General features: G+C 51.9%; 1 protein-coding gene across 1 annotated transcript; it reads left to right on the forward strand.

Moving 5' to 3' along the window:
- The first annotated feature begins 6115 nt into the window (after window positions 1-6115).
- Window positions 6116-11093, forward strand: APOD (apolipoprotein D). Its single transcript, XM_021536810.3, has 5 exons — window positions 6116-6209; window positions 7144-7297; window positions 7554-7675; window positions 9398-9486; window positions 10593-11093. The coding sequence occupies exons 2-5, from the start codon at window positions 7175-7177 to the stop codon at window positions 10826-10828; spliced, it is 570 nt and encodes a 189-aa protein (XP_021392485.1). The 5' UTR covers window positions 6116-6209; window positions 7144-7174; the 3' UTR covers window positions 10829-11093.
- The last annotated feature ends 2597 nt before the right edge of the window (window positions 11094-13690 follow it).

The raw sequence follows: 13690 nt of genomic DNA on the forward strand, positions 1-13690 counted from the left end.
TACTGGGAGCTGCTGCCACACCCTGTGCACACACAGGAAATACTTCTCTGCCCATCCTTCCCATATACTCTTGGCCCACACACGAAGTCACAACCTCATGCCCTCCCTGCACATGTTCTTTTGCTGTACACCTTCATCAACAAACAAGTCCCTAAGACTCTGTAGCCCAACAGCACATCTGGATCTTCTTTTTACACCACTGCCACTTTTACACCCCTGAACCACACATGAGCTGCCTGGTTCCCTCAGGCTTTGGGGACATCTGTACAGAGTGGCTGCTCCCTTCCTGCAGCACTAACAGGCACTAAGAGGAGCAGGAAACCCCCAGGTCCCTGTGGGCAGGGATGGCACTTGGCCCAGCCAGCCCAGCTCCTGCTTCAGGCAGCTTTCCCTCCTGCAGGCATAAGTCAGGAGCTTCCAGCTCTGTCTCTGCATAGGCACTAAAAATAAGTCCTAGGCTGATCTATTGCATCCCAAGGAAGTTCCTACACTCCTGTATATCTGTCCTGGTGCAAGAAGTTTTTGTTTTAGTCCTTGGGTAACAGCCATTTCTCAAGAATAATTATGTCAGGGAATGCAAGGTGTGGCATGTGGATAATGCATCCATGTCCTCATGCCAGGTCTCTTTACACTGAAATACACATTAGTATTGTATGTATAACTAGTATTCCTGGGGTGCAGCACAGATAGAAGCATTTTTAATGCTGTCTAAACTAATCACTCCTAAGATCTCCCAACTGGTTTGAATGAAACTCACCATGAATGGTATCTCTGTGCCATTTCATATTGTAACCATGTATTGCACCAAAGTCAGAGCACTGACCACTGAATTTATGTTATTTATTTTCTGTACAATGTAAATTCCAGTCTAGTAAACACTTAGGCCTGTGTTTCAATGCAAGCTGTGTGTGCTTGGGCTCAGTGGCCTCAATGCAGCTATTCACAGGCAAAGCCAAACACATATGCCAGTGTCTTTGTGCTCTCAGCCTGTGTGGAGGGATGAGACTTGCTCTTTCAGAAAGGGTATTCTTAAAATTATCCTCTGACCTGTGGTGTGAGATTGGGGGACTCAGAGATATGGGAAGGAAATGCTGGGCTGGCTGATCAAGAAGTCCTTCAGCACCCGAAGTGCCTTGGGTCTTCCTGGTGTATATGTAAAACATATATAAAACAGCATTGAGGCCTAAGAGCCAGTGATATCTGAGAGTCTGAGGCCACCCCTGCACTCCCTGTGTGATTCCTGGGCTCCTGGAATGCAAGTTACTGTCTTGAATCAGGTTCCAAAGTGCTCTGGCAGCAGGAGAGCCCACATCCCTGCCAAAGGGCTTCCTGCTTGGCTGGCAGGACAGCATAATCTGCAAGAGATTTCTTAATTGCATTCTTTAATGTAGCAGAGGCTGTTCTCACTTTCCGTGAGCAGAGCTGCGATTACCCACTCACTATAAATCTGTGTCATGAGGAAGATGTAGGTTGTATATAGGTCATAGAAAATAAAATTGTATAACTGCATTAAAACATGCCTGAGCTAAGGGCTGAAATATGGCTTAGCTGTAGAAAATAGGGCTGTGGGCTTTAAATAGCCTAACTTGGGCATCTCTTGGACAGAGCTGGTGATACTGTGAACAGATCACTGTGCTTCCTCCGTGAGAACAGAAAATCCCTTTGCAGAAAAAACTCTCTAAACACACTTAATGACATTTTTTAGATAATTTACAGTGTATTTCAATAGGCTAAATGATGCTGGTTGAGAAAAAAAGCATAATGAATCCACTGGGGAATGCAGAGCAGGGCAGGGCAGCTGGGGTGCTCTCTTGTGCTGAGCCAAATCACACAGCCAGGGCCCTGCAGTGCCCACAGTGCTCAAATCTGAGTGGGCATTCTCAGACAGGGCCCACAGGAGCCTGGTAAATGCACATGGGATCTTGCTCCTACACCCACTGGAGATGTCCTACTCTGCCCCCTTAGGCTGTGCCCCCCTTGCTCCTCTCTGTGAGGACAAACCTGGCCAAATGCCTGCTCTGCCTGTATCCAGGCTCTGCTGGGAGAACCCAGCAGTAAATGCATCAACAAGACTTTTTTAACCTAATTTAGCAGCATCAGGCAGCGCTTCATGTGGGGCATTGGAATGTAGCACAACCCCAGGATTATGGGCACTGCTTCAACTCTGGTTTTTATAGTGGGCACATCCACAGGGGAGAGATGGCACTGGGCCAAAGCTTTGCCACTGGTCCAGATCTGCAGTGTATTTCTGTATACAGAGACCTTGTTTTCCTTCTCTCAGTTTTGTTTTTCCTACTTTCTGAAGAGTAAATATCCCTCTGGCTTCTTTCTCTGCAGGGATTCAGATCTTGGTGGCAATGCCAGTTAGGCTGTGTAACCTTCCTCAGCACAGCCAGAAACACTGCTGGCCTGCGTGATAGGGACTGTTCCTTAAATAATAATACCCTTTTTAGTTTTCTAACTTCCTACATTCTCTTTCTTTGGTTTCTTGTGTTTTGAATACATAATTGGATAACTTCCAAGGTAGAAAGCTACTCACTAATTGTGTAAAAATTAATCACAACATCTTTTGTGCACTTGGGACCAAGTTTCCATATCCCAGAGGCCAGTTCATGCATCCAGAGTCTGTTTACTTCCTTTGCTGTCTTAAGTGTAATTAAAAATTTTACACCATTTTGCATAAACAGATTTCAAAGCACTTTTTGCCACTCCTACAAACAGAGGAAAATTCCCACCTGCTTTTCTTTACTCTGTCTTGTCTCCTACTTGTTGATTTTTTTTTACATGCATGTTGCAACTTGTTGTCCAACACAAAGCCCCATTTTCTGGAGAAGAGGAAGAAAAACAAAATGGAAGGCACCATGAATGGTAGTGGCAAAAAGGAAGAGCTGTCTGTGCAAACAATGTCGTCTCCATGGTGGGACTCTCAGCACTCCCAGGTTATCCTGGTTCTCTGCAGCTGCTGAAGTCCCAGCTGGAGACCCAGTGTGGTATGACAGCCTTTCCCTGGGGAGCCAGGTGCCCACCAGGCCTGGCTGGCTGAAGCTGCTCTGTTCCATAGCTGCCAAGAGCTGATACCTGGGTTGTGCAGCAGGACAATCTCACTCCTGCACTAAGCCAGGTCGGCTACAGGTAGAGTGTCACAGGTGGAGTGGCAGTGCCCTGTGCTAGCCCTCTGCTGGCTGAACTTTATCTGCACTTCCAGCTTGCTCTAACAAGGGGTTTTCTTTGCTGGCAGCACTCAGTGCTGTTGCATCGTCCCACTGGAGCCAGATGAGCTTTGTCTCTGAAAGGGCGACTGGCAGCGTGGGAATATCCCAGCCAATGTGGCGTGTCTGTAAACGCTGTCCCCCCGTCACCCTGGCCATGCTGGGTGGCTCATGCCACCTCACCCCGTGTGTGCTCTGCACCCACCCACCGCTGCGGACCCCGCTCACAGCGCCTGTCCTGCCGGCAGCGCTGCCCCATCCTCCCGCTCCCCCGCGGTAGCGCAGCCCCGCAGCCTGCCCTGCAGCTGCCGCATTGCCCAGAAATGTGGGGGAGGTTTCATTCTTGCATGGAGCATTCCGAGCGTGTCTGGTGCCCCCCCTCCTTGCCCTGATTTCTCCACAGCTTTCCTCCTTCCTGTCCTCCCTCCCCTGCTCCAGCTTCCTGCCCCTTTATGTGTGGCCCCTCCTCTGCTCCAGGGTACAAACTACTTACCAGGTGGAAATGATGCTCCCACCCTACAATTAGGTGCAATTATAAGGTTATGCTTTTCTCCGAGCCCTTGCTCTGGAGTGGCTCAGAGCAGACTCCTGCTGTGGGCTAATGACAGGTGAGACATGGAGCAGGCTCTGGTCTGTGCAGGCGAGTGGTGCTGGAGGTGGAATGACAGGAGGGTCCTGGGGTGACCACTGAACATGTCCTGGCCAGCTGGCCCCAAGTATGGACTCAGCTGCAGCATCCCAAACCTGCTCCTCTCCAAGAGGTGAGCAGCAGATACCTGGGTGCTTCCTTCTGTGGTCAGCCAGAGCCCAGAAATGTGCCCCTGGGGAAGGTGCAGCCAGTGCTTGTGTGGAGATGTCCCAGCAGTGGCAGTGAGCTCAACTGTCAGCTCTCATCATATGTGCAGTGCCTTGGCACCCATGGGGTGCTCCTTGGCTTGGCAGTGGTCAGTGAAGAAATAGGGCTCCACTGCAGCTCCTGCTCTTCTGAGGGTGCTGCCTTTGGCTGGATGTGGGATTTCTTGCAAAGATGGGGTTTCTTCCAGCATTGTTGGTGCTGCTGCAAGGGGGGTGATGGCTATAGCTGAACCCACCCCACCTATCATCTCCACTCCTAGCAGGGCCCAAGGAGTGTCAGCTCCTGCTGGCTCCTGACTTCTCAGCATCCTGGACATGGCCCACTCCTGCACACTCCTGCAGCAGGAGTTCCATGGAGCATGGCTGGGTGAACACCTCGATGCTCTGGTGTGACTCTGGCTCCAGCATGTCCGGAGCCAAAATGGCAGTGCCCAGCCCAGTTACATCCCTGGCAGGGCTGGCACTGCAGGGCAGCCCTTGGGTACTGGGGCAGCACCTGTGGGCCAGAGCAAGCAGGAGCCCCTCCTGCTGCAGCAGTGTAAAAGGCTTCCTCAGAACCATTCCAGCCAAGGGCACATTGCTGCCCCCGCAGCCAAGGAGTCCTGGCTCCATCCCATAGGAGAATGCTCCATGTGCAGATGTGGATAAGCACACAGTCACACCTCCACATGCAAATGTTCCACTGTGGCCAAGCTAGCTCTTTTGCAGGACTTTCTCCTCTGATTTCTCTGCAGGATGTGGGCAGCTGAGCTCAGGAGAAGAACTGCTTACTGGTGTGCAGTGCGTGGGGAATCCCACCAGAGCACTGCAGCATGGCAGCACTTGTAGCATTCAGGTCAGGGTCTGTCCAGGGATTTCCTGACTTCTAACCTGTTTGTATTGCAAGAGATGCAGGTGAATGTGGGGCTTACGGAAAGTCTGCAGGATATCTCTGACTTAGACATGGGCAGCCAGAGCAGCCCCATCAAGGACGTGGGGGGCTGGCAAAGCACTAATGAGCTGTATGGAGGCAGGGAGAGCCCTGCATGATCCACTGCCCTGTGCCAGGCACTGGGGCAGACCATGGACCGTGTGCTCCCCTGGGCCGTTCACCCCCAGCTGGTGCTGCTGGCTCTGGATGAGCCGGGCACAGCTCTGGTGATCATTGAGGTCCTAGGACACACCTTGGCTGTGCTGTGTTTCGGGGCACACCTTGGCTGCACAACCCTGGGAGGGGACAGGACTGACCTGTCCGTGGCTCTTGGGGTGGCATTTGAGCAGTCAGGAGCTCGTGTGTGTGTGCATGTGTGAGTAAGGCATGCAGGACAGCATGTAAAAACACACCTGGAGAGAGAAAGTCTCAACAGAGATTAGATTAAAATGTAATTAAACACAGAGAGCTTCCTGTCAATTACTTAACTCTTCTTGCATAACTTTTGGGACCCGCTGTCTTCACACATGGCTGCTCTGCTGTCAAAGGCATTTGCTGGGCACCTGTTGGAAAAAGTGCCAGGTCAGCAGGAACTTAATTGCACCAGTATCTTTCCTTGTTTAGGGTTTAAAAGTCTAGAAGAAAACTGCTGAAACGTCTTACAGCTCCTCAGACAAACCTGTGACACACTGCTTCGCGCTCCTCATGTACTCGCAGCAAGTGACTGTGGTGGGGACAAGGACATAGCAGTGGCCTGGAGGATCTCCAGGGCTCAAGCAGGAGGCAGAGGAGGCTGCATGTCCCCCCTTGGAGCATGGCCGTGGCTGCTGCTGGACCAGAGGATGGGATGGGAGCTGCTGCTGTCCCCAGCCCCTCTCAAAGGCTGTGGCATTCCTGTCCTTCCCCTGCCATTGCACCCACCCAGGCTTTAGCGAGTGGCTGCGAGTCAGAGAGCTCTGCAGCTGCAGGCGATGCCCAGACACGTGGGGTGCCTTTGTTTGCCTGGCTGAGCAGCCAAGTTGCAGCCCATCTCCAGCTTCGTACCAGCTGCAGATCTAAGGCAGCTCACTGGCCTGCCAAAAAACCTAAACACGCTGAGGACCAGGGAGTGGCTTGTGCCAGAGCTGAATAATGATGATCCCAGCACACTTATAAAGAGAAGCAGAGAGCTCACCACAGGGCTGTTCCTTGCCGCCCTGGTCCTCTGCGGAGCATCACTGCGCCTTGTCACTAAGGTATGTCTGAATTGGAGATTTAAAATGGGGATTGTCTGTGTGCCTGTAGCAGGGCCTGTGCCTGCAGCTGGAGACAGACTGGGCTTTTCTTCTTAACTTTGTGAAAATGTTACCACTCCTCCTGTGGAGGAGCTTCCAGCCAGGGAAGCAGAGCAGCCCAGTGCTGCAGGGTCTGTGCATGCCAACCTGCCCCAAGCAGAGCCCAAAGCATGTGGGCAGCATTCTGGCTCCAGCGACTGTGTGTGAGCAGCACAGCTCCTGCTTCTGCTCTGCAGGAAAACCTCTCCTTTCCCTCCTCACCCCATGCTTTTGGGGGTCTGTTCATATTGTATTTGGTGCTGATTTGAATCTGTACTTCCCCACCTTGCAGTGCTGTGTATATCCTGGCACAAAGACCCCTCCAGAGGCAGCTGCGCCATTTCTCCCACCCTGTTGCAGTGTCAGGCAGCCCTGGCTTACCTGGGGATGTCCCTCCTGCCATGCAGGTGTACACTGCAGGTGTACAGTGCTCATGTCCCTGTCCCAGGGCTCCAGATCTCTGCTGGCTCTGAAGTATGCTCCTTGTGCTCTATCATTTTAAAGCAAACATCCTGCATTTTTCCTTGCCTCAGCTTTGAACAAACAATGATGCTCCTGTGGGTCCCTGGACATTTATCACCCCTGCATCTTGCTAGGTGTCACATGTGGGTGATGAGTACAAGAGTTCTCACCAGGCATTGCCTGGCTTTTCGTGGGGCTGCTGGACACAGCCTGAGCACAGGCAGGGCTTAAGACTGTTTTGGGCTTGGGACTTCCTTGGTACTCCTCTAATGATTCTTTCCTCTTTGCTGTGCCCCTGAGGTGCCCTGCTGCATGTCCTATCCCTCATTTCACACAAAGGGAGTGTGTGGGGTCTCCAGGGAGGCCCCAGCTCAGCTGTTTTCCTTCTGCCCAGGTCCATTTCCCGCCTGCATCCCAGCGCAGCCATGCTGGGCCCAGCAGTGCGGCTCTCGGTCCTGCTCAGCCTCTTCAGCATTGGGAAAGGCCAGATGTTTCATATGGGACCATGCCCAGATCCATCAGTTCAAGAAGAATTCGATATCAACAAGGTGTGAAAAGTTTTCTAAAAATCTCGTAGGGTGTAGCTAGCTAAGCTAAGTGGGCATGGGACTGACAGCAAACTGCCTGGGTGCAGGGGGTGGTGGCAGGTCTTGTCACACCTTGTGCCACAGCTGCCAGTGTGGGTCTGCAGCTCTGCTCACCCCCCAACCACTAAAGGGCAAAAACTGTGCTGAGAGAGAAGCCAGGCTGCTCTGCCTCAGCTCACTCATGTTAAAAACATCTCTTTAAACTTTCTTCTGTCAGTATTTGGGGAAATGGTACGAGATAGAGAAGCTGCCCTCAACTTTTGAGAAAGGAAGCTGCATCCAGGCAAATTACTCATTGAAGGAGAACGGGAAGTTCAAGGTGGTCAACAAAGAGATGCTGTAAGTGTTTGTGTTCGGGCCATGTCCTCACTGTGGCAGTGGCACTCCTGTCACCTCTCTTGCTGTCATTGGTGCTCATTTTTCTCTAAATAAACCGTGTCTGGGGCTGAGGGTGCTGGGGGAGGCAGCCTGTGGCTGCAGTAGCTCTGCTGAGAGATGTGGGTCTCTGATTCCTGACAGTGACCTGAGGATCACCAGGTCTCTGTTTCATTGTCCAAGGTTAGTGATAAGAAAATAGATCAAATGTACATGGTGACCTCAGTGTTAAATAGCCTGGATGTCCCCCCTGACTGGCTTGTCAGCCCCAGAGATGTCTGAGAAGCTGGATGCCTTGGTCCTTTTCTGGGGGCATCATGGGGCTGATTATGGGATGGCAGCTACTACCTTGTGCCCCTGTATGCTCAGAAGTGCCTGTGCCCTGTGCTCCTCTCAGCTCCAGAGTAAAGAGATGCAAGAAAAAGGGGCAGGGAAGGCAAAGCACATGCGTAATTTTTACTTAAATATTTGTCAGCCTATTTCTGGAGAATTTACCTTGCACAGGTAGTAACTACTATGCAAGGGGATTGGAAATCATTGTCAGTTTAAATCAGTGGTGAAGGGAATGTTTTTCCCTTTATTAGGGAATTAGGATAGTTTGCAATTATCCTGAGGCCTCCTGGATTTTTACACAGAAAGATGCAGGTATTAATTAATCTTATTCCATCACCAGTCTGTGCTGTTGTGGGCTGCTGCTGTGAGAGGCTGAATGGATGAGAGGGAGTGAGCAGTAAATGCAGCGCTGTCCCCTGTGCTCCTGGCATGGCATGGGGACTTTGTTCTGGCTCACAATAAGAGCAGCATAGGAACACATCCCTTGTGTCCAGAGCAGAGCAGCATCCCTGCTGTTCACAGAGTGCTCAGCACTGTCTCAGCAGCATCACTGCTCGGGCTGTGCCTGGCAAACAGCTGGACATTCATTTGTGCCTGCATTAATCTGTGAGAGATTCATCCAGTCACTGCTGTCACGACTGCAGCAGCTCAGGACCCTGAAATATTAGGGATATTTTGGGTGTACATGGCTCCAGCATCAGCTGATCAGCAGCATCTAGGTCTTGAGGCATCTGTGTGAGAATGCTGTTAGGATCTGGGCAGCTCAAGTCATGGGGCTTGCTGCCAGCAGGGCAGTGCTCTGAACAAGCAGCCAAAGAAACCTTGGCTCACCACACAGGTACAGGTAATTTGCGTGCGGAGGAATGTGCAGTGACCTGGAAAAAAACCCAGGTGATTAAACAGAAGTGAACACATGCCTTCCACAACTACCAGGAGCTAAGCTGCTCCCTGGCACATCCAAGATCATGGATGGGAACCTCCCATCCTCCCATGCTGGGTTCCTCCCACACAGTGCAGAGCAGTCTTGCTCTCTTTCCTCTCTGTCATTGTCACCCAGGAACCAAAGGACACCCAGCTGGCAGGGGTACTTGGAGAGAGGCAGCCTGGGATGCTGGGGTGGTTTAACCTGAGAGACCATCTACCTAGCTGCACCTGGCCCAGGGCCTGCTGTGCCCTGAGTCTGCTGAAAACATCCTCAGGGATGCTGGGGTTTACTAGAACCTATTTCAGCCACCTCTTGGCAGGTAGTTGTGTCAGGAGGGATGACTTAATGGAAGTGAAAAAAAAAAAAAAAAAAAAAGAGATCTCCCACTTTCCTGACTTTATTTTTCACCTTTGTCATTCTCCCCTTAGTGCCAATGGCAAAATCAATGAAGCTGAAGGAGAACTCATGCACATGGACGTGAAGCAGCCGGCCAAGCTGGGCGTCCGCTTTAGCTGGTGTAAGTGTGTGCTGGGAAGGCGCCACGGCAGAGCTGTGCTCTGAGCTTTGTGCCGTGGCACCGGGGGCAGAAACTGCAAAGCAACGCGTGGAGCTCCCCATGTGACTTCAGCACAGCAGTAAAGGGCTAAAATTGATGTTGTGGCCAGCAGGCAGTAGTTTGGTGACACTGATATGCCATTTACAGCCCCCTCAGTGGTGGAGAACTCTTCACCAGCTGATCTCAAAGCAAGAAAGATCAGCAGCCTTGCTGTCCCTCCAGGTCATGTTGCAGATGGGGACAGGGAGGTGGGGAGGTGGCAGAGGCAGCCCCACAGTGCTGCAAGAGCCAAGAATAAGCCTGTTTCTCTGCACACAAGTGGTACAGCTACTTGCCCACGCTGCCTCTACGTACAAGTGGCTTTTAATAACCATTAATAATATGGTTTTGTTAGCTTGTTCCCTCCCTTGTCACTCTAACACTCAACAGGGGCCTGCTGAGGTGCTGTGCCACGCTGCACAGCGCTTTCCTCTGTCTGCAGTTTCCGAGCTCTCTTTTGCAGAGGGGTTATTTGGAGAAATGGGTGGAGGAGGGGTAGATGCAAAGGCAGTACAAGACTGTTCCATGAGCACAGCCAGACTTAATTCTGTGCTGCTACAGCATCACTGGCAGCCATTTCACCTGCAGCATGTGCAGCCCCAGCCACCTTCACCGGGTGCAAGCCCCAGAGAGCAGCTCAGCTGGCTCCCCGGGCCAGGGCTCCCCATGGCACTGGGTGGTGGTCTGTGCTCCTCCTATCACCAGTGTCAGCTCCCAGCACTACAGCTCCTTCCTGGCAGCCAGCACCCCCACACTGGTGAGGCTGGGCTGGCTTTCATCAGCCCAGGAGAGTTGTTCAGGTCATAGCTTTCCAGAAAGACCTTCATAGTCAGGGCTTTGTGTCTTTCCCAAGTTCCTATGGGCAGGATAAGGAGTCCTGGTAGGTTTTTATAAATTACAGCTGCCTGTACTGACCACAAGTATGCAGCAGCCAAAGTGGGAACAGTCCCAGCAACAGTGGCTGGGGTGCTGCAGAGCTGTCCAGAGCTGGTTACACACGGCAGTAACAGTGCCCTCCTCTCTCCTAGTCATGCCTGCTGCCCCTTACTGGGTCATCTCCACTGACTATGAAAATTACTCCCTGGTTTACTCCTGCACTAACATCCTCTGGCTCTTCCACATGGACTATGCCTGGATTCTGTCAAGAGCTCCTGACATGCACCCAGAAACCGTGGAGCACCTGAAGAGTGTTCTCGAGTCCTACAAGATCAACACTGAGAAAATGATGCCCACTGATCAAGCCAACTGCCCTGCTGAGATGTAACTCCTGGTATGCAGTGACACAGCACCAGACCAGGGATAAACTTTGTTGCTTGCTTTATTATCCATTAGAATTTCTCTGTGTACCTGAGAAATTTAATAACAATAGTTTCCTCTTTGCTAACAGTAGTTTGCCAGCCCAGAGGTTCTCCTTGCTGTCATTCCCCGTGTCGCTTTTCCCCCTCTTTTTATCTTGCTCTGACTTTTGCAGCACAACTGAGTCAGTGCTAATGGGTGAAAGAAAGAAACCCTGAAGTGTAGACCTGAAACTCTGGTCTTGCTGTCAGTCCTCCAGTAAATGCATGGGAAAGGGTATGAGTTGTGATGTGCAAGTATTGGTTCTGGGGAAAAATTGTTCATTACACAGCCCCATGCTCGCTTCCAAAGTTTGTCTTGATGCTTCTGAGCCTGCCAGGAATCTACAGTGTCTGAGTTACACTGTGGGCACTGCCTTAGCTGCAGCAACATCCAAACATGGCGGGTCAGTCCTGCAGCCTGGGAACTGAGGCTGGGGGTCTTGAAAGTTGTCCAGTGCAGGGCTGTAGGCATGTGTTGCTGCTAAGTCAGCAGACCTCCTTGCTGGAAATCAGATTTTGCCCTTTTAAATCTAAAAATATCCAGAGATTCAGCATCACTCCAGCCCCAATATCTATATGTGTCCTTCTCTTGCCTCAATGAGACTGGTTCTGCCCTCCCAAGAGGCCAGCTCTGACTGTACTTGTAAGCAGACATAAAGAGTTGGGGCTGCTCCCTTGTTCTGTCTTCCAGAGGCTTTTCCCTGAACACCAGCAGGCTCTGCCTGACCTCCTGCCCACTGCTGCTGCACGTGCCAAGTGCCCGCTGGCGCTGCGTCTGCCCTGGCAGGTGTTCAGCAGGCACCACGACAACTCTGCTTGAATAGCATTCATGCAAGTCATTAAAAATGAAATAAAAATACCTGCTTCAGGCCTTTTGTACCTTTCCAGCTGCACAGCTTTTGCCAGCAGGCCGGGGGGCTCTGTGTGGGGCCTGCCCCTGCTCTGAGGCCACAGCACAGCCACAGCAGGGTTGCACTGAACATGACAGCCACGGCTGAAGGGAAATGGTTTGCTACAGGAGCCTGGAACTCTTTCCAGCTCTCCAGGGTTGGATGTATGGGCACTCCCCATTGTCTAAACCCTGCCAGCAAATTTGTGTTGTGGCTTTGGCTGACAGTGACCCTCATCTCCTGCTGCCTTTACTGACATGAAGAAATAATGACACAGATGTAGAATGCTGTAAATCTGCAGGAAACATTCTACACTTATTTTGGTGGGATCCTGGTGGTGTGGGTGTGCTGCAGAGCACTTTTTTGCCCTGGGAGAGCTACAGGAGCTGAGTAGGAAGCCAGTATATCACTAATCTTTACCAGTCAGAGGAGGCCAGGATGGGAGGGACCAGAAACAACTGCCGTGTTTAAGTCATTATCCCTTTAAACTTTCAAATCCTAATACCACAGTTCCTGTGACACAGAATTAAACACCCCACCCAATTTTTCAGGCTATAAGGATGATGGACATGCCAGGATACAAACAACTGCATGGTTGTTCCCAAGTGTGTCAGCTTCTGGGTGTAATCATTTCATCACTGCTCCATCGGGTTCCTATTTTCCTTCTCACATGGATGGTGCTGCTGTAGCCCTCATCCTGTGTGATGCAAGCCCATGGGGGTGGGAACATGCAGCCCCATCGGGTGGGCAAGCACTGCCCTGGATCTGGCTGGGAACTGGGATCTCCAGGTGTGGCTGAGCAATGGGAATGTTTCACTCAGAGACCAACCCCTGCCATGCCTGGGCCCTCTGGAGACCACACTGGCTCCTGCGTTGTGCCACAGACCCCGTGACAAACCTGGGCTGCTCTGGCAAACACATTGCAGGGACACGGATAGAGGGATAGAGGGTCAAGATGGTACAAAAGAAAAGGTGTCATGTCCACATGGCAGCACAGAGAGCTCGGGGACACCAGCAGAGCTGCAGCCTGCCCTGCACGTGCCAGCAGGCGCACCCAGCACAGCAGCACACACGTGGGACACCTGCACCTGCAAAGCCCTGAGTGTGGGTGGGAGTGCCAAACAGGCACAAGCCCACACGGTCCCAGGAGCTCCTGGGTGTGCAGACCCCACCAGGGCAGCACACACCTCCCCTGTGCGGGCCCGTGCGTGGGCTCTGTGCACACGCCAGAGCTCTGTGTCCGTGTGTCCTCATCAAACTAGGCATGGCTCTGAACAGCAGATGCCAAGAAGATGGAGCTAGGCTCTTCTCAGTAGTGCCAGCCACCAGGATGAGAGGCAATAGGCAGCAACTGATGCACAGGAAATTTTACCTGAATATGAAGAAGAACTTTACTGTGGGGGTGATGGAGCACTGGAACAGATTGCCCGGAGAGGCTGTGAAGTTTCCGTCACTGGACACATTCAAGAACAATCTGGACACAATCCTGTGCAATGTGACCCCTTCTGACCTGACTGATTCCGTGATTCTGGGTCTGTGTGCCCTTGTGCCCTCGTGTCCCTGTATCTCTGTGCCTGTGTCCCTCTGTGTCACTGAGTCCCTGTGTCCATGTATCTTGTCCATGTCCCTGCCGTGTCCGTGTGTCCCTCTATCCCTGTGTCCATGTCCCTGCTGTGTCCATGTGTCCATTTATCCCTCTATCCGTGTTCCTGCGTTGTGCGTGTGTCCATCTATCCCTGTGTCCATGTCCCTGCCATGTCTGTGTGTCCCTCTATCCATGTCCATCTATCCCAGTGTCCGTATGTCCCTCTATCCCTGTGTCCATGTCCCTGCTGTGTCCATGTGTCCATTTATCCCTCTATCCGTGTCCCTGCGTTGTGCGTGTGTCCATCTATCCCT

Source organism: Lonchura striata, chromosome 10 (genome assembly GCF_046129695.1).
Source record: "Lonchura striata isolate bLonStr1 chromosome 10, bLonStr1.mat, whole genome shotgun sequence".
Lineage (NCBI taxonomy): Eukaryota > Metazoa > Chordata > Aves > Passeriformes > Estrildidae > Lonchura > Lonchura striata.